General features: G+C 38.8%; 1 protein-coding gene across 8 annotated transcripts in view; it reads left to right on the top strand.

Annotated features, from left to right (window-relative positions):
• The window catches only part of EPC1 (enhancer of polycomb homolog 1), a 64,132-nt gene that overhangs the window by 28,192 nt on the left and 14,563 nt on the right, over positions 1-21,377 (top strand). For all 8 annotated transcript variants that reach the window (XR_014616591.1, XM_084217387.1, XM_084217388.1 and 5 more), the window contains 9 exons: positions 13,318-13,477; positions 15,438-15,583; positions 15,669-15,875; positions 16,254-16,402; positions 17,705-17,861; positions 19,165-19,341; positions 19,453-19,542; positions 19,628-19,776; positions 20,887-21,239. Coding sequence is in view for 7 of the 8 variants with exons in the window: in XM_084217386.1 (XP_084073512.1) it covers positions 13,318-13,477; positions 15,438-15,583; positions 15,669-15,875; positions 16,254-16,402; positions 17,705-17,861; positions 19,165-19,341; positions 19,453-19,542; positions 19,628-19,776; positions 20,887-21,239 (1,588 nt within the window). In the remaining variant the exon portion in view is untranslated. The remainder of the gene's footprint in view (positions 1-13,317; positions 13,478-15,437; positions 15,584-15,668; positions 15,876-16,253; positions 16,403-17,704; positions 17,862-19,164; positions 19,342-19,452; positions 19,543-19,627; positions 19,777-20,886; positions 21,240-21,377) is intronic.

Raw genomic sequence — 21,377 nt, 5'->3', positions numbered from 1 at the left:
AATCTGCAATGTTTTGGGTTTTTTCCTTGTAACAAGAATTGTAATTTGTAGAATATGAGGTAGGAACTTTCATACCATTGGCACTGACAGGTATTCAAAAACAAGGTTAGGTGTGTTCTGCCATCCTGTGTGTGCTTATGCAGCTCACATTTCTGCTCAGCACTATATAGCAATTTATTTCCATTTTGTGATATACAGAGGAGTCAAATACTTAGATATTGTGAAGTCTGCAAAAGGGCTTGTTTAACAGATTAGCTTTTAGTCATAGCTATGGTGTGCTGTATGCTTTTTCTGCAGACTTTTTCTTCCCCATAGCCCTGAAGTGGTTCATGTTAAAAAGGTTTGTTTGTTTATTTTTGAAATCATAAATAAGCTTGATAGTTTAAAACAGTGCTCTGGAAGCTTCTTTACTTTAAATTTTTTTAATGCAACTGTTATATATGAGCTTTTTTTATGTGGAATGCACATGTGACTTCCTAAAAGGTGCTTAGATTGTTTAGGTTTTAAGGCAAATTTCTTGTTTCTTATCTGACGTGAGGTGCTGAGCCTCAACTCATGAATAAATGAACTTAGAAAATGTTGACACTTGGTTGTCTTGTTAATGGTTTAAATGTTTTTCTGTCCCCATATTATTGTATAATGTTCAGTAGAAACACCAATTAAATTCTATTACTTCTTAATGTGAATGGCTGCTTGAGCTAATGAAACTCTACAGAAAAGGTAGTTAAACCTGACAGGCTTGTTGTAAATGAAGCAGTCTTAGGGGAGGTACAGCTGGTTTAGTTTTGTGTGCTAGAGATCCTGTGTAAACCCTATTCATTCACTGGTTTGTTTGTTTGGTTGGTTTTTTCTAATTGCTAGTTTTGGTTGAAGGGAAAGGTAAATGAGCAAAATATAATGTTGCAAGTGTATTGAGTTTCTTTCAAACCTCTTTAACGTTAAAATTGAATAGAGCATACTGGCCTAAAAAGTTCATAGAGGAAAGACATTATTGGCCTGCTAAACTCAAAGACTAAAATGGGACTCCCAGGTTCTTACCTTGGGGCTCAGAGAGAACAGCTGTGGAAGCATGGCTGTGGGTTTTGTGCTATTTTACTCTCCTTGGTGTATTGATGCCAGTGGGCTCCTCTTTGAGAGACAAAGTGGTACTCTGATAGAATGCACACTTGTTTTGCAAGTGTCCAAAAATGTTTCTGCGTTCTGTGAAGTTTGCTTACTAATGATGCCTGACATTTAGGCTGCCCCAGTCAACCAGATTGGACATTTGTTTATGTGAAGTCCTTGGGTAGTTGTGCAGTTTGATGTTCAGAAATATGACAGTCAAGCTGTGGGTAATATTGAGTTTTAAAGTTTTACTGCAAATTCCAAGGGGAAAAATAGTAGTTCTAGGTAGATAAAATTTTCAAGATCTGTTTTTAATACTTCTAAGAAAAACCCCAAACCAACTAGATCCTGTTCTTAGACTTGTTTTTTCTTCAGACTCTTAGATCATATGTAGATCTGGGAAACTGTTGTTTTTTGCAGTTTATGATGTGTGGCCTGTGAAAGGGAATGAATCTTTCTGAGCCCTTGGTAAACTTGATTCTAGGGAGCTAGGGGTGCTGCTCAGACTCTTACGGCTTTGTTCATTTGTCTTACCTGTCTGGATTGTACTGTGTACTGCTGCCGAGTTGATTGGTGGATCCAGATTGAGAGGTGTCTGAACTGCAAAGGGAGAAGAGGGTGGGTTTAATGAGGGCCATTGGAAAACCTGGTCTGAAGAACAAAGCCTATGGAAGCAGTGATAGGCATACTGTTGTTTATAGTTTATGTAAAAAACTTTGAGAGAAATGTAAAAAATTTCACTCAGCTGAATTGAATTCTTTCTAATTCTGCTGTCTTTGGAAATGTAGATTTTTGGCTTGGCCTTTAACTTCACCCGGTGCTATGTATAGTATTCTGTGATGATTTAAAACTGGAACCATTGAGGCTCATGTCTGGGTTGGAATGCGCAACCCTGTGTTACCTGCAGGTGAAGAATTGTGAAGCAGAATAGAAACTTGTTTGTGGCAAAGTTGGGTTAACATGTTGCTTGTTATTCAGATAACACTTAACAGTAGTATCAAGTCCCTGTAACTAATAATGCTGGAATCCAGGTGTATGCTTTTGCCATGCAAAATTATCTGAGTTACAAAGTACTGCTAATGCACAAAAATGTTTTAAGCAAGTAGCAAGGTAGATGGAGTGATATCTTTTAACTTGGGAACTTGATACAATTGTTAGTCAACTGATGAAATGATCTTGAAGTTCCACTTCAATAGTCCATATGAGAGGAGAATAATCTTGTTATAAAACTTTATGCAGACTGTTCTAAATGGCATTATAGCTGAAAACACTGGAAAGGAAAGGCTAAATTACAAGAGCTGTTCCCATTCAGTTGTAGGCTATGTCCTGGAAACTGTGTTCTTTTGTATTGTATAAAAATTCCAGTTCACTTTGTGTTACAGTCTGATTTCAGTGTAGAGGTCATGCCCTGGGCATGTATTTACATAATACATTAAAAGCATCTTAATATGTTCTTTAGAATCCTTATTTAAGGGAAAATTACTTTGTTTACTAGAGATGACTGAAATAGTTTTCATTCATTGCAGTCTCAGATTAGCATACAGCTGGAAGAGCAGGCTGAGGTAAGGAAGGGGCTCTTGGACAAGTTTGCAGTTAAGTGTGATGTAGCAAAGTTGTGTGAGACAAGCTGAGCTGGTTTAAATGTTTGTAGTGAGAAGAGGTGGTTCCAGTGTTTTCCTAGGATTTCTCCTGGTCTTTGCATCACCTGAGAACTGATTAAGCTCACGAGAAGAAGACTTGCCTAAGAGTAAGTTCTCTTCTCTGTGGTCTGTGGGTTACAAGGCTGCCTAGGATGAGGAGTTCATGAGAGCCAAAGTGGTTACAGAAGAATGGATGGGCATGGCCATTACCAACACTGAGGAGATGGTTTAGTGCCTTCTGCCAGTTTTGATCTTTTGCAATTCCTAAACTAAATACTTCAACTTGATACCAAGACCTGTGCTTCTGAATGTGTGTTGTGCAGTGGCAATTTGACAGGCAGACAAGTAATTTTAGGTGGTCTGAATGGGACCTGGGCCTGGAAAGATAGAGGTGCCTTATGTTTGTGAACTATACTGCATAATTAATGTATGTGTTAAATACTTGAATTTTCCTGATTCGTAGGGTTCCTGGGTTATGTATCTTATCCTCTCCAGCATGTTTTGAGCCAGTCTCATTTATTTCTTCATCTCTGCCTGTCTGTTTTGCACAATAATTTAAAACGTGAAACTGATTTCAGTCTACTGGTAACAGGATAACAAGTCACTCTCCATTTCTTCTGGTGTTGTTGTGAGCTCTAGTACTAATGTTAGATTTCTGGGTCAAATGTCCTATGTGCCCTCCGCCTGTCTACCACCATTCACTGAACAAGAATAGAAGGTGAAAATTTCTTCCAAGTTGTAAGTAATTTGCTGCTGTGAGTCCACAAATACAGATGCAAGATTGCTTCCAGTGAAAGGGCAGACTCCTTCCATGCTCTTAGAAATGTCTGATTTGAACACGGGGAAAACAGTCTACTAATGCTCAAGGTGGTGTGGCTGATCTCATTTCTGACCAGTGTTCTAGATAAAAGTCTAGTAATAGTAAAGGGTTTTTTGATACTTTGTTAGTTACAAACCCATGCATTTTTAGAGGTAAATTAGATCCCATTTTCACTGAGTAATTGATATTTAAACTTATGCAACTCTTTTAAGTTGACATTTTTAACAGAGATCTAATTATTACAGTGATTACAGTAGAAGAATCCTTCTTAACTGACTACTCAAGAGGCTGACATCAGTTGATAAACAGAAGTGACCTCTATAGTTTCACCTCCATGAAGGGACAGTTTTAGGCTCTGCTGTAACAACAAGAAAACATTTTCTCTGCTGTGTAGAATGATTCAGGCCATTGAGAGGTCTTGACAGAAGAGCATCAGAAGGGAAGATATAAAGCTGTGTGCTCTGGGTGAATCTGCAGGCAGCTTCAGTTGATAGGAGCAAGTGTTCACTGTGTGTCCATATATACTGAGAGTTATAATAGAAGGAGGGCTACAATTGATTGTGGGCCAGATGAGGACAGAAGTGACCTGCTCTTTTCCTTAGGACCCATCATAGGTAGAGCAAGGAAGGTTGCTTTGCTGACCCACCTTTTTTGTCCTGTTTTGATCATGTGGGCTTCTTGTGACCAGATTTAAACTATTGCTAACACTTATATGACATTCATGTACTTGAGTTCAAGAGGGTCAGAGCTGCAGTTATGCTTACCTACAAAACTATTGCCTTGCCATTATCAAAGGCCAGATCTATCAGCTGTTATTCAGGAGCTGGGTTCTGGGTCTCAGTCAAGGATCACTGTAACTCAGAGTCTGATCTTGTGCCAAAGTACCCATTGAAGAGTTCTGTGCATTGCAAGGCAGACTCAAATTGCCCTCATCAGTGGAACTTCAGTCAGATTTCGAACTTTTCAGCAGCAGGTGTTTGGAAACAAGTGCTGTAATAAACTTGTCAGAATGTCTGTGTTGTTTTGCAAGCAGTTAGGTGTGACTGCCTATGCGTGTGGGGAGCTAAAGGCAATGTGTGGTATGTTTCTGTGATAAGTGCTTCTGTAATAACCTGTGGAGCTGCTGTTCAGGAACAACTAAGCATTTTTGCTTTCAGTCGTAACAGAAGCCACTAGAGCCACTTTCTGCCCTGAAGGTAAGAGTAGTGCAAAGGAAGTATCTTTGAACAGTTTGCATTGATCTAAGATGTCTTGTGTTCTGGCTGTGTATTCTGTAGATTTCTCTTGCAGCATTGCTAGTGCTTGCCTGTCCCTGGGTGAGCTTTCTTTATTGTGGTAGCATTTAACTGCTCTTGAGTCCCATAGAAACATATTTCCCGTGCCTGAGCTGGTTCTAGGAATGGAGAAGGAAATTTGTGAGTACAGACTAAGGCAAGGCATTAAAGAAATAGACCTCTTTGTTTTGCACATAACTTTCTGATATTTCTCCTCATGTTCCTCCTAATCTTGGATATAAATTGTCTGATTAGTAAGTTACAGGACAGCTAAGATCCAATAACAGAAGGAGAAGGTGAACATCCAGTTCAGGTGTTTTATTCCTTTGTCTTCTTAGTGGACAGATGTATTGGATTGAATCTGTAGACAAATTTTCTCAAAATTTGCTTAACTTGACCATCACACTTCCAAGAGGTCTTCTTCCCTGATCCTGCAGATTGCTGAGATCCTTATATGGCTGAGACACAATGTGTCCTGTAGGTCACTGAACAAGCAAAGGTGGAGGTTGGAGAGTGACTTGTGTGCAGTATGTAATGAGGTGTTTCAGCAGTCCCTACTCTGTGTTTTGGAGTGAGTTAGCCTGAAAGGTCTTGGTCTGAAGCAAGGTCTCTGAGCAATTTTGCTATGTTTTCCTCCATTGCCCTTCAACCAGTAAATATTGCTGATGTGAGAACCTTTTTCATCTCTGTGAATTTGGCAGCCAAAAATCTTTACCTTAAAAGTCTGGAATCAGGTTGCTTGTGCACCAGTTTACCACCTCTTGATGACATGATGAACAACTTCTGATTTTTTCAGTTCTTAATATTTTCTTATTTGATCTTAATTATAGATTAATGTGTTTGTGTTTCAAATGAGCTGCATTTTTTTTGGATTTTTTTGTGTGTATTTAGAGGGTTTTTTTGGACCATAAGATGCTAGGAGGTAAAACGTGTATTAAAAAAGACAGGTCTAGGAGTTTGTATGGCTTTGGTTGTCTGTCAGCTGTAATCTGTTTCACTGTAACTGTTGTGAACCTAATGCTTCGTGACAACTGTCTATGGAAACTGGTTCCCTTTCAGTTCTTTCACCTTAAACACTGCAAGTGCAGTGAAGTGGTAGCCTTGGGAAAGCACTTCTGTCAGGGATTGATGTGACAGGATTTTGCCCAGTCATACTGATGTAAATCAGCAGTTCTGCAGAGATGGGCAGTGATTTGCCTTAGTTCCCAGTAATGACACAATTAGTTGTAGTTTGTTTTTGTATAGGTTTTTGTTTCAGTCCTGTGTGCTTTTTAGAAGTACCAGTACTTTTTAAAACTTTCTACTTGTCCACCCCACCTTTTGCTTCCACCCCCAGCAAAGTCACCACTCCCTTGCTCAGGGTAGGCTTGGGGTGTTGGGAGACTTTCTGTTCTGCACACTGGCCTTGAGAGTTGCCTCTTTCAGTAATTTCCATAAGCAAATGTGCCTTAAATTATTATTTCTAAGAGGTCTGAATTAAGTGGAGAAATTATTTGAGGAAACCAACAGTCAAATTACAAGACAGTGGATTTTTCTTTTATTTCTCGAAGATGTACTCATTGCTACTGCAGTAGCATTTCTTTCGGTTTTCTTTTTAAAAGGATAATATGCACTCTGTCCCTTTTGGCTTGTTCAACTATAATGATATGTATATCATATGTCACTTAACCAGCACAAGGCATTGAAAGACTGTTTTACTTGGAATATGGTCTCCAGAGTGTACTGCAGAGTAGATACTTTGTCAAAGAAACTTCTGTGTTCTCTGTAAGTGCCAATTTTCTGTTAGAAACTGCAACTAATTTAAAATCCCACAGTCATGTTGCCAAAAATGTAAGAAGTATTACCAAAATGTGAAAGAAGGCAAATGCTGCTTGCTTGCTGTTGCTGTGCTTCTGCTTGTTTCTGCTTGCTGGCAGGAGTGCCTGCTGGTAGTCAGGTTAAGCCACAATCACAGTATCATTCATTCCTTTTGTGTTCTAATTATTGTAATTCAGATTTTTGAATGTACTGTGCTAGAGCATCAAACATGCAAATACTGAACTTGTGACAAAGAATTAGCCCTATATCCTTGCATTATCATTTGAGAAGGTCCTACTGCTACCACAAAGCAGCACTGACCACAAGTTATGGTTCCTTCAGTCTGTAATGAGTGCTGCTCTGCTGTGCTTTGATTTCCCTCGTGCCTTTGTTGCTGTCCACTTGCTTTAGATTGTCCTTTCACTCTTTGATGTTTTGGAGCATGTATGTACTAGTGTGCAGTAAGAGTAGACACAAGGGATAAACTTATTGTCCTAAAATTAATAGGAAGGAAAACCACAGAATGACAATTAATGCCAATGCATAATTTTGCTTATGAAATCAAATCACACCTTCTACATACTCAGAAAGAGTTGTTGTTTTGGTGGGCTTTTCCTGTAGACTCTCTTAATTAGAGGAAACCTAAGGGAAGAAGGTTATCAAGCTTTTGGTTATTTAAACAATTAACAGTGTAGTCTGGTATGTATTGGTGTTTTAACTGTCCAGATAATTTTCTGGACAGGAATATAGTGTGGAGAATAAGGTGCAGTTCATAGAAAAAAGGAATATCCAGAGTTGGAAGGGACACACCAGGACCATCAAGTCCAGCTCCTGACCCTGCACTGTACAAGCTGACGTGCTTGTCTCACCATGCGCCCAAGAGTGTTGTCCAACCACTTCTTGAACTCTGTCAGGCTGGTTCTGTGACCACTTCCCTGGGCAGCCTGTTCTGGCTGAAGAACCTTTTTCTAATATCCAAGCCAAACCTCTCTTGACACAGCTTCCAGCTGTTCCTGAGGTCTTGTCACCAGAGAAAAGAGGTCAATGCCTGCCCCTTGGTTCATGTTTCTGCCTGAGTGTTGCAAAGAGTGATGAAGCTGTGCCTTTCCTAAGACACCCTCTGTCTCTGAGCTGAGTGCTCCCACTGCATCCCTTTTTTGTTGGGATTATCAGACCACATGGTGAGCCAGTATAGGATGCTGACCTGATGGAAAACTAACTTGGGTGCTGGGAAAAGAGCAGATTTTTAGGGTTTTCTTGTATGGACTCTTTAACTTATAACAAAAATTTGGCTGAGCATTAGTAAAAAGTAAAAGGTATGAAGTTTGAAGAACAGTACCATTGTTCTGAAATTACTGGATCAAATTAGCATTACAGCACTCCTAAAATTGTAATTACAATAGCATTCTATGTCAGGCAGAGAAAGCAACTGAAAATGAAAGGTTGTCTGGATATAAGCATAGCTAATAGGTTGAAAATAGTGAAATGTAAAAGTGCAAAGCAGTTTCAGGGAGAATAAACTCCCTTCAGTTAGTACACGTGTGAAAGATCTAAGGGGAAGCAAGCTGGGGTAGAAAGGGAAGACATTTCGAAGCAGCCTGCTGTGGTGTTGAGCAGTTCAGGCTGAATGTTTTTGTAAAACGAATGCAGGTATTTCAATGCTGTTTCAGTCAGAACGGTACATTAAGAAAAAAATGTGACTACAATGAAAGTGGAAACTTGTTAATAGGAACAAAAGTATGTGAACAATTCATATTTACATGAAAGGTACATCTTGAAAGAAGGTACTAGGTGAGATCCATCTAGCAATGAAGGTGTAGAATAAGATGAGAATATTCTGTGAATGTTTGTAGTAAGAAGTTTTTCCTGATTGTACTTGATACTTGAGATGGTTGAAATGTTTCCTGAGTCTTAGTGGGGGGTTTTTGTCTTTCGTATTCATTTTAAAAAGACTTTTTAAAGTTAGTGAAGCAGTTAAGCCAGTGTAATGGGTAACTGCTGCCAAAGGGGATCATCTTTCTCTCTTCTGCATTTCCCCGCTGCTTTGCATACACACATCCTGACAGTTCAGGGAGCCAATTTTTCAGATGACTAATTGTTTCTAATTGTTTTCAGGGGAAATAACAGGACAGTGATGGCTTTTTATGAAATTGGTTCCCATAGCTGTCATCATAGATTCAGTCTGACATAAGGCTCTGGTAGTATGGAGAATGACAGCAAGGGGCACAAGACTGAACCTTGTGGTGGTGGCTGTTAGATAAGTTTCATTCTAACGTGACAAGTTATACTCTTTGAGCTTGACTAACCCATCTAAAATTCATGCCAGGAATTTAAAGAAACAGTCTGGAATAATTTTACGGCTATTTGAGAACTTCAGAGGGGCAGATGATCTTTGAGGAGAAAGAGAAAAGGCACTAAACCATGCTTTAAAAAAAAAAACAAAAAAAACCAGCAACAACAAAAAAACATAAAATCCCTCAAAAATCCCAACCCAAAACCTCATAACAGTCAACAGATTTTTGAAAAGGTGGAAGCTAGAGGGTTACAAATAAGATATTTTACCCACAGCTCCTGGAGGAATATGGATAATGTAAATTATTTGTCCCTGGTGATGACCTGGAAGATACTAATCTCTATGGACAACTAATAAGAAATTTTCTAGAACAATCCCCCAGTTAACCTGGTTGAACTTCGTTTTGTGGCAGGGCACAGGCCCTAATGGATAGTGGTATAAAAAAGGCTTTTTGATACTGCTCTGTTATGCAGTGAATGGAAGCAGTTGTGTAGTAGAAATAAATCTGCTTGGAAAACTGTATCTAGAAATAGATGGACAAAATGAAAACATTGTTGAATTTCCTAGGTGGTCTGTCTTTAAATGCCAGGTGATGTTTTCAGGAGTGACTGGGCCTGCAGTATCTACATACAAATCTTCCTGTAACATGAAGAGCAGCCAGAGAGTTTGATTAGGATTTGAATTTAAAATCATTCTGACAAATTACTGAAACCACTGCATTTTAAAATTGAAACCTATGGATTCAAATGAATGAGGTGTTGCATTTTGGTGGGAGTAATCAGCTGTGCAATCACAGTGGAGAATGACTGAAGAATAGAAACTGTAAGCTGTAGTGTGATAGTTAATAGTAGATATTTAGCATGCTTTCCTGTTAAAAATTACTGCTTTCAGAGTTAACAATTGTGCCTGATTTATATGTATTACAGTCGTGGTTTAGCATGGCTTGGTTTGTAGTTAAAGAGAAAATCCATCGGTTACAGAAGTGATTCTCTGTGAGGACTGCTAACAGCTTCCTCTGGACTGAACAAAACCAGTCAGCCGGCTAGTTTTGAATGTTGACACCCTGTTAAACCACGTAAGAAAGCTGAATGTGCCTCTGTGAAATAACATTTAAAAACGAACAAACCCCGGGAAAAATTTTCCTGCTTCTGGCCTTTGAACAGGTAACTGGATGCTGGCTCAGCTGAGATTCTGCTGCTGCCGAGCTCTAGCCAGGGCCGGCAGGCCAGGCTGGCTCTGCTCAGGATGGCCAGGCCATCCTGCTGGTGCCCCAGAAAAGCCCTGTGGCTGACAGAGGCAGGCCTGCAGCCCTGTGCAGAGAGCAGCCCCACGGCTGGAATGGGGCACGGCAGGACCGCAAAAGAGCCCTGCAGCCAGAGCAGCCACTGCCCGGCAGACAGCATGGCTGTCTGCAGGCCCCGGCAAGATAGCAACTCTTTTCAGTGCACGGATGAAACTTGCAGACATCAGTCTTCTCTCAAGTGAGAGAAAAGCAAAGGGTGAAGACGAGACGTGTAAAGAAAACAACATGGAGGCACCAAGGCCCGTGAAGGAGGAGTCAAATGGGAGGAAGATGAGGAGTTGCCTCAGTCTTGGGCTGAAATTCTCTTGTAAGGCTGTGGTAAGATATCATTGATATATCAGACTCTTTTTCCCCTGTAACTCCTGAAATGCCCTGGGGGATATGGCATTCTAACCACAGCCATGAGCAGAGGCACCCATGTTGAAGCAAGTAGTTGTTGAAGTAGCTGTGATCCAATGAAAAGCCTGAACAGAGAGAAATGAGAAACCTTGCCCAAGGGACTGAAGAAGAAAATCTCTGTTCCCAGAGATAATAGAAGAGGACTTCTGTTTCTATAGTAGAACAGCTCATCCTTAAAGTTACACCCCAATAAGCTGAGATGACCCATGCTAGTAGTTGTGGGAATTCTACCAAACTGTGGCAGGAACTTCACAATTGCAGATTTCTGGGTGGCTGCTATTCATGAAAATTAAAACCATGAGAGAACTATGTGTTGTGGAAAAGTCTCTGTGGCATGGCAGGAGAGACTCCTGTCCCTAAGTGAACTGAAGAAAGATATTTTAGAAGTGGTAAATTGACTAAAAATACCAGATTTTGAATCTTTATGTTGTCAGTGGTAAAGGAAGGAAGAGTTGGGGGGAGAAGTGTTCTGAAGGTTTGTTGTGATTCTTATTATTCTTATTTTAGTTTTGTTAATGAAGTTTTCTTTATACAAAGTTTTGAGCCTGCTTTTGTCCATCTTCTAATTCTTATCTCACAGCAGAAAATGAGTAAATAATTCTAGTGAGTGCCCTGGTGTTGGGTCAGCACTCAACCCACCTCAGTTACCAGGAATGAGAGAGATGTGCTGAGCCAGCAGCTGAGATACTGAAGTTGAGGGCAAAGTTGCTCTTGTGGGTTTGTCCAAATAAGTGAAAACTTTAATTCATGGAAGCATAAGGAGAAGTTGCCCTGTCTGCTTAGTTTTTTCTGTTTAGTGGAGTGTCTTTTGAGGTGAATTATAATTGATATGAACAATTAACAAGCAGGTTAACTTTTTTCAGTGGGGGAAATTTCATCCAGTTGCTTTTCATAATATGTGGCACTGCTAAGACTCTCTGCTCACATATGTTTGTAATTGGGATGAAAGGCAAAACCATGATTTATGCTTTTGTTTTAAGAATACTGTTAAGATTTCTTTAAATGCAGGTAACTTTAACCTGGTACAGAACTATAGGTTACTGGTACTTACTAGTTGTGTCCATGTCAGAGGTGGATCAGAGAAATTGGAATCTTAATTTAGTGTATGACATCCTTTTCTTCTCTGAAATAAAGCACTTTTTTGGTGTTTAGAAACACAAACTGGGATAAATACACCATGAACCCCTAATATTATTATAAAACCAGCAAGCATTTGCTTAACTAAAAGAACATTGGCTGTTATTATGTATTTGATGCAGAATCCTGCTGGGCTATATGGCAATAAAGCTTAGTTCCCTGTTAGGCAACAAGTTGTAGCTGTGTAATCCTGAAGAATTATTACAGTTTACAAAATATTGAGGTGTCTGACAGCAGTAGTTCAGTAAAAGGTAGAAAATAAGTTAGTTTGTTCATACCCAGGAAGGAATGCTGCCACACCTCCTAGGTGACATGTGTGTCTGGACTTAACAAATGCTGCAGATCAAACCAGTGCAGTGAGTTCTGCTTGCAGCTCTGCTATGCCTTGTTCTCATGATTGGTCTCTTTCCATGAAGAAGCTTTGTAATCAGGGGACAGATGTGAATGATGTCTGCAGGTTGTGTGAAGAGAGGCTCAAATCCTGGGAATTCTTTTAGCAGAACTACGTGTTAGAACACAGTTGAATTTCAGGCTGTGTCAACCTTGCAGTTTACAATAAAGCCTATTTTATAACCTTCTTTATTATTTATCTTTTTCTAAAGTTTACACGGAAGATCCTAATTGGCTTTATTGTACCAAAGTACTTAAACTGAAGTCAGACAGCCAAAGGTATAATAAATTCATATGGATAAACATAATACATTCAATGTTGAAACCAACTATCACTGCTGCCCTTTTGCTGCAATTCCTGCTTTCAGGTATTTCAGTGTTTCGAGTATTTCTCAGCATCTCACTGAGAAATGTATTGGCATATACGTAGCACTGGTTTACTGAGCACCTGGGGAGGAGCAGAATAGAAACTTAGGAAACCAGCACTGCTAATAAGGAAAAAAATACCTTGTTGTATTGTTGATAAACCACTTAAAGACATGCACATATCAGTGTGGTTTCTGTTAGTAACTGTATGAACCCTGCTGATGGTACTCGCTGTCTTGACAGAAATATGGGAAGAATGGATTGCATTTTTACTGTTTTTTGATGGATTAGGAGAAGGAAAGGGAGGATAATGGGAAGCATTGCAGTAAATGAGAATGTCTTCAGGAGTCATTTACTGGGTAGAAATCGTTACTGTTCATTGGCAATGATGGCAAAGCCTCCTATGTGGTTTTCTGACATTACTGGCAATAAATGGCCAAGGCAACTACAGAATAGTAGTGGAGTCAATATCTGTCTGCAACTACTTGTTATACTCTGTACGTCTAATCAGTCTTAAGCGTCTCTCTTAAGTGCGGGTTTGCGTGTCTCGGTGTGCCAGGAGCGCCGACAGGAGGAGTTGGGAAGCTGCGGGGTGTGAGGGGTGTGCAGGGGGACAGCGCCACCTGCCGGGGAACCTCCGGCCTGGGCAGCACACTTCGGGTGCGACCGTCCGCTCTTCAGCTCAGGGCTTTGCAGAGAGCATTTGTGGAGAAATACCTCCTTCAACCTGAGCGAGGCTGAGTTCTGGAAAGACTTTCTCAGGTTTTTGTTTCACTTTTTTCCTTTCTTTATAGGAACATCATTTGCAGCGGGCTATCTCAGCACAACAAGTCTATGGAGAGAAGAGGGATAACATGGTTATACCGGTTCCAGAAGCAGAAAGTAATATTGCATACTATGAATCTATATATCCTGGAGAATTTAAAATGCCAAAGCAGCTGATTCACATACAGCGTAAGTAAAGTAATTCATTCATTGAAGTCTGCCTTCTCCAGGCAGCAGCTGACAGGAGAGGATACAGTCTTAAGATGTGCCAAGGGAAATATAGGTTGGATATTAGGAAAAAGTTTTTTACAGAAAGAATGATAAAGTAATAGAATTGTCTGCCCAGGGAGGCGGTGGAGTCACCATCCCTGGATGTGTTTAAAAAAAGATTGGATGTGGTGCTTGGTGCCATGGTTTAGTTGATGTATTAGGGCTTGGGTTGGACTCGATCTTGAAGGTCTCTTCCAACCCTGTGATTCTGTGAGAATTTAATTTTACTAGTAGTTAAGACATTCATAAATGTCTGAGCTCCTATCAAGGCTGACTTCTGATAATTAATTTCTTAAACACGTTGAAAAATACTAATTGATAAAGAAGTATGTTTGTTTAATTCTTGTTCAGTAGTAACAGTTTGGAGGGAAATTTAGATTTGTTAGCAAACACAGACACAAATCTACTTAGAGAGGAAAATAGTAATGCATACTTAAGAAACAGAATACCTGTTCCTGAAGCATCTCCAGGATAAAATGGCCATAGAGTGGATTGGGGAGCCAACCAGGAATGACAATAGCAGTAGAAGTATTTGCCTATGCCTGGTGCAAGTATTCTACATCTAAAAGCAGATGGGGTTTGCTATCACTGATGACTTGCAAATTTGTTGTGGTTTTGTTTTTGTTGGAAGATAGCAGCTATTTGCTATGGATATGACCCTTCATGTGAGCACCACATTCCTTCAGATACCTTTGGAAAAAATGAGGAAAAATACAGTCTGTTGCAGAATTCTGTTGTATGGTGTAATAAGCAGAATTGGAAAAAATATCTGTGCTATGTAAACATATCTCATTTCTAATTAACTTTGGTTAAATGCTAGACTTGTATGTCATTCTGAGCCTCAGTAATCGCATAAAATATTTGAATTGTAGAATAGTGTGCGTTGGAAGGGACCTTTAAAGATAACCTAGGTCCAAACTCCCTGCAATGAGGGGAGTTCCACTTGATAAAGTTGCTCAGAGCCTGGTTCAGCCTAACTGTGAATGTTTCCAGGTATGGGCATCCACTAGTTTTCAGGGAACCTGCTCTAGTGTTTCACCACCCTCACTGTAAAAAAGTTCTTCCTTCCTACTAGCAGTCTTCCATGCTGCTACCAAGGTTGTACTTTTCATTCTTATTTTCCGTATTTGGCTGTTCTGATAGCTGGAATTGTCAATTTTAAGCTGCACTGTATTGTACCTGTTTGTTTATTAAAAATAGATACGTGTTTTCATGTGTGCACTTGGAAAGAAATTTCTCTCTTACCAGCCACAGCAATTTGAATGAGGCATGAGAACTAGGGAGTTACAAATGCAGTGACGCATTGGTGTAGGACACTCTGGCAAACAGTTGTTTGCATTCTGCAAGACATTACTTGTATTTTGAGATGCTTTGCTACATAGGGTAGGTCATGCTGGGCCAGTGTAGCCTGACTCATATATGTCACAAAAATCATTGATGAGAATATATTAAGATCATTGTAATACAGTCTGCACATGCTTTGCTAGGAGTACCTTTGATGTATGTTTAGGCTGAAATCTTAACTGCTGATTGTGCAATATATAAAACTCCAGAATGCTTGGCAGCATTGAAGATTTTAATGAATCTAAAAATGTCTTACTGAAGCAGTGAGGCCGTAAGCTGTTAGTTGGTTTGACCATTAATAAGTTTTCATTGGCTAACAAAACCATACCAAGTAGATGTCAACTTTTATGCCTAATTTTTAATGGTAATTTTTTTTCAAGAAAACTCAGTGTTTACGTCCATGTGGAAGTAGCATTATTACAACATTCAAACAAATAATTTTGGTTTTCTCTTGAGAAGTGTGGTGTGTGCTGTGGGCACTATTAGAACAAGACGTTATAGTAAAACTAACTTTAACTTTCACTGTATCATTTAGCTTTTAGTTTGGATGCTGAGCAGCCAGATTATGACTTGGATTCAGAAGATGAGATCTTTGTGAATAAGTTGAAGAAAAGAATGGACATCTCTCCTTTGCAATTTGAGGAGATGATAGACAGACTAGAAAAGGGCAGCGGTCAGCAGGTATAACGGTACTTTGAATAAAGAATTTGAAATACACGCTCTATATATTACTGTATGAAATTGACATGCTGGGTTTTACATTTAGCCAGTCAGCCTGCAAGAGGCCAAGCTGTTGCTGAAGGAAGATGATGAATTGATCAGAGAAGTATACGAGTACTGGATTAAAAAGAGGAAAAATTGTCGAGGTCCTTCACTTATTCCAACAGTGAAGCAGGAAAAACGAGATGGCTCCAGCACAAATGACCCCTATGTTGCTTTTAGAAGACGAACAGAAAAGATGCAGACACGAAAAGTAAGTGTATCAGTGCCTCCCTCAGCTTTTCTTTCTTTTCATTCTACCTCTTTGCAGAAGTTGCTTATTTAAAGCAAAAAATTTACAACATAATAAAAAATTGAATATCCTATTTTTAATTTGCAAGGGCAAAAAACATAAAATGGCTTTAGTCGCACTACTGAATGAAAGTTTATATTCACTTTTTCACTAAATTTACTGTTAAAGCTACTTAGGGTGTTGGCAAGCTGTGTATCATTGATAACCTGCACATGCTTCTCTTTGGTTTAGCATGTAACTTGTCTTTTTTTAAAATATACCTAAATATATATAACTTATTTTAATTCAGATTATTTAACTTAAATGATGTGGGAAAACACGTATTTTATGTGTCTGCAGAATCGAAAAAATGATGAAGCTTCTTATGAGAAGATGCTGAAACTGCGTCGAGATCTGAGTCGTGCAGTAACCATCCTGGAGATGATAAAAAGGAGGGAAAAAAGCAAGAGAGAGTTGCTGCATTTAACACTGGAAATTATGGAAAAGAGGTAATGTTTATTGCAAATTTGCTGCAGAAAGCTTTGGAAACTACTTTATATTTGGATTGCTGCAGATATTTGAACAGTGCGAGATTTTAAAAATAAGTTCAGACTCTGTTTCACATCTACAGGATAGCATATTCATATTTGCCTATGGAGAAAAAATAAAACACTCGGAAGTTGCTTGGGAGGGTTATTGTCATACTAAGCTACATTGTTTTATCATGTGTAGATACTTTCAAACTTAGGTATCTACTTGGTATATTATACTGGAAGAGATCATAGTTTCAAACGCAGTCATTTGAAATTGTGCATTAAGTATGTAGATTGTGGAAATCCCAGCTATTTTTAAGGCCAGTTTCAATCAATACCATTCTTCTTTGATTTAATGATCTCTATTCTTTGCAAAAAAAGCTTGATCTAATACCCTCTTGAGGAAAACAAGCATTTCATGCAGCATTAAATGTGAGAGTCATCTCCAGCTAGTGCTTCTTTTGCCATCTTGTTGATTGTCTGTGTTGTGGGCCAAATGCTCTGCCAAGTGTCGCTTTCCCAGTTGACTGAGGATCACAGTTGTAGTGTGGAGTTGTAGTTTAGGTTGATGCTTAAAACCTGAATAGACTTTTCTAGCCTAAGTGTCCATGCTTGAAAGCAAATGTTTCAAGTCAGTACCTTAAAACTGCAGAACTGACTCCTTTGTCTGGGTTTTTAGGGAGACAAGCAGAATTGGCTCTATCAGGGCACTTCTTTTAAGCCCTGAGCATTTTCAGCAGAAACAGGGGAGAGAAATCAGGAAGATTTTTCCAGTTGCTTTTTAAAGGAAATAAACTATTGAAGAGAGGAAAGACTCAAATTCTTCGCTCAGAGTAGAGAACTGCATTTCAACTCAGCATTTGTCATAGGACTTGAAATGTAATGCTTCATGGATCTGCTTATTAGTACTCTGTAATGCAAAAGAAGGAGGATTCATGAATAAGGCATTCTGTTTCACTGCTAAAACTTCTTGAATGATAAATTCTTTGAATGGTACCAGTCCCCAAGGAAAGGGGTGGGTAAACCTCTCCTTTCCTTTACAGTATTACCTTTTGGAGATGCTTTACAGAGTAGTTGACCTTTTTCATCTGTCAGCATTATTCACTGCCATGAATTTTCTGTGTTATTCATCTCCTTCTCTGGAAAAATACTTTTTGCACTTCTTGCTGATATACTGGCTGTTCCTTTAACCCCAAATTGCAAGTATTAATTTGTTTTTCTCAAATTTTTACCAGATGGATATTGTAGTCCAACAAATAAAATTTATTCTGATTTCAGGTATAATTTGGGTGACTACAGTGGAGAGATCATGTCTGAAGTCATGGCACAGCGGCAGCCACTTAAACCCACCTATGCTATTCCCATTATTCCTGTAACTAACAGCAGTTCTTTTAAACACCAAGAAGCTATGGAACTGAAAGAATATAAAGTTAAAGTAAGTCATGTCAATAACCGAGTTACTGTTCATGCTGTGAACTGTACAAAATACACCATTTTAGGATTGGAGGAGGGAGGAAGCTTTTTGGAACTGGCAATAGGGAAGCAAAGCGCAAGTGAAATAAAATAGCTTTGTTCTGTTGGAGTTTCAAGGATTACAGATTACCAGCATCCCTCAAGATAGAAATAAAGGAAGTACAGACAAATTGCATATAAAAGGATACATGCAATTGTGTTTTTATTCAGGAGGATGGAAATATTTTTCTTTACTACTGTCCATAAAGTTGGGATGTCCTGAACAAAACTATATTTCTTATCATTAGGCATTGTATAAAGATAGAACTAATGATGTCAATACCATTCATTTATTGTTCTAAGCTATGTAGTTGATTTAATGTGGAGGGTTATGGTTTGTTTTGTTTCTGAAATATGATTTATTGATAATTTTCCCCCTGCTGTATATCTTTGGTTTAATACTTAAGTGAAGTATCAAATAATCTTGTTTGATTTAGACAGCTGACAAGTACTTTTCTCCCTGCAGGCTTTAATTTTGTGTCATACAAACCATAGCTACAGTGCCAACAACTGAGCATGTTAAATAGGTCAGGTGACACAGGATAAAGGCTGAGGTATAATTTGAATTTTAAACCAAGGCAACTTGTAACTAAAGAATATCCAGAGGCTGTTCTGAATTTGACAAGGTGGCTTTAATCAGTGAATTCTTCCACTGGTAGTAAAGCATTGTCCTTGTGATTGCTGGTGTGTACTTGCTTATCAGTGATGTTGGATCAGTGCAGTGTCTCACAGCTTGGAAACTTGGGAAATACTCTTAAACTTGACTTTGCATAGTATGAGGAAACATCTTTAATTTTTAGAGATTTTTGCAAGATTATAGGTATCTTTGACAAGTCTATTTTTGCTTAAGTACCATTGCTTGGTACTTAGTAATACCCTGACACTGCATAAATGGCTGTCAATTAAAAATGCTAGGAAATAAAAAAGGTGCTCCACAGATATCATGATATATATTTTGGTCTCCTTCTCCAAAGTAGTACTGTTACCTTAACTACTAGTGAGTTACGTAACATAGATAGAGCAAACAGTGCTTGATTCCATGTTGTCTGTTCAGTGTTTCAGTTACTGGAAATGAAATTCAGGCACTCTGAAATGACTGTTTTACTAGAACATGGTAAAGAGATTAAATCATGTTGTTAGCTTACTTACACAAGAGTTTACTTAAACTCCTATTTTAATGTAATTTTCTTCTATGTAATTTTACACTGTTTTCATTTTTCTTGCAGCAAGATAAACCTGATGTTATTAGACCCAAAAGAAAGTACGAGAAGAAACCAAAAGTCTTACCTTCGTCCGCTGCTGCTACTCCTCAACAGACGAGTCCTGCTGCACTGCCAGTCTTTAATGCTAAAGATTTGAATCAGTATGATTTTCCTAGCTCAGATGATGAACCTCTTTCCCAGGTAGGACCTCTAGTGTTTTGCACTGCTCTTTGGGAAAGAGCAGAAGTAAAACTCAGGAATTTTCTAATACCTCTCCTCATATGCCACTCTCACCCCGCCCCCTCTTCACAGGTTTTGTCTGGTTCTTCGGAGGCTGAGGAAGAAAATGATCCCGATGGTCCTTTTGCCTTCCGTAGGAAAGCAGGCTGTCAGTACTACGCTGTAAGTAGAATTTCCTTGTGCATTGTAAGATAGAGTGTCACTGTGTGAAAACATCTTGTGTTTAATTGTTTAAAATTATTTTAAGCCTCATTTAGACCAACCTGGCAACTGGCCGTGGAGTAGCCCTAAGGAGGGAAGATTAGGAGATGTGCGTTACAGATACTGCTTAACCACTCTCACAGTCCCCCAGAGGTGTATTGGGTTTGCACGAAGACGGGTTGGCCGTGGTGGAAGGTAAGTGCTGTGTAATTGTTGCTGGTTTTAAAAATAAAATTAAATCAGTAAGATGCAAAGAAGAACAAAGTCTAAAAAAACCCCAAAAATTAAAAAATTGAAGACATCACAGGGAGATTAGCTTGCTAATGTATCTGACTTTTGTTTTGCGCTAGTGGAAGCTGTCTTAGTAATGTTTTCTTAAATAGTTCTTGGGGTTTTCTATTGCTTGCACTCCTATTTATGGCATGAAAATGCATGTATATCTTCAGTTGTGATTGGCTTGTTTTTAAATTGTTTGCATAACTATCCTCAAATAGTGGCATTTCAAGATACTAAAAATAGTATTTTGAAAAAATGCTTTTCAGAGTTCAGACGGTATTGGGTGATTTTTGGGAGAGATGCTTAGAAACGATAACTTAAATTTCAAACGTTGTGAAAAATATAAAATAATTACCTATTTCAGGCATTTTGCTTTTAACAATTTTTCTGAAAACAATTTATAAATCGTTGAGTGTGCAAGTATGTGATGTCTTTAAAAAATAGTACATTTGTATTAAATTTTTATTTAAAGTAAGGATGTGATTTGCACTTCATATTTATGCTTAGCACCTCTCCACATATTATTAGTGAGCCATCTTTGCCAATCAGCAAAGTTGGAAGGAGATCTGATGGCTCTTACTGGGTGGTTTCCAAGGGGATTTGGATGTTCATTAGTAACATTCCTACTGGTTTGGGATGGTTGTAGGTATAGTTAGTATATATGGGAGTAAGGATTTGGAAATGAAGTTACTTTTTAATCACTTTTTGCTTAAGCAGTGTTATTCTTCAGGTCTTTTTGTTTTAGTTCTGTGTGTTGAAGCGTCTCAAATAAAAATGTGATGTTGTACCTCAGCTCTTCTTCAGACAGTAGACACTAGAATATAACTGAATAAATACCTAAATACTCACTGTGAAGTAATAGGTGGTCATGCATTGTGTCAGGGGAGCATGTATGTGTGCGTTGGCTTGTTCTAGAACACTTTTGTGTAGCTTTTTTTATCCTTTTGTCATCCACAAGCTCACATGTTAAACTGATGACTTCCTTGGTGTTTTCTTGCCGCAGTGTAATTGTGCATTGTTCTGTTTTAGGGTGCTACTAGACAGAGCGCATTCGGACTACGATAGTGCATTTCATCATCTGGATTTGGAAAGCTTTTCCTCATCGCAACACTCTTCAATCAGTCAATTTGCCAATACCTCAGAAACAAATACCTCGGACAAATCTTTCTCAAAAGACCTCAGTCAGATACTAGTCAATATTAAATCATGTAGATGGCGGCATTTTAGGCCTCGGACACCATCCCTACATGACAGTGACAATGATGAACTCTCCTGTAGGAAATTATACAGGGGTTTAAATCGAACAGGCACAGCACAACCCGGGACCCAGACATGCAGTACCTCTATACAAAGTAAAAGTAGCAGTGGTTCAGCACATATTGGTATGTCTATTTTAACAAACTTGCTTCTACAAGTTTTAAATTTATGTCAGAAAATCCAGAATATCATTAGGTCATCCATATTTTACATTGTGGTGTATTTTGATGGTAACAGCCTATCTTCAAGTGCTTCTTTTTTTG

Source organism: Fringilla coelebs (assembly GCF_963513975.1).
Source record: "Fringilla coelebs genome assembly, chromosome: 1".
In the NCBI taxonomy this organism is placed as follows: Eukaryota; Metazoa; Chordata; class Aves; order Passeriformes; family Fringillidae; genus Fringilla; species Fringilla coelebs.
This window is presented reverse-complemented; position numbering and strand designations above follow the sequence as displayed.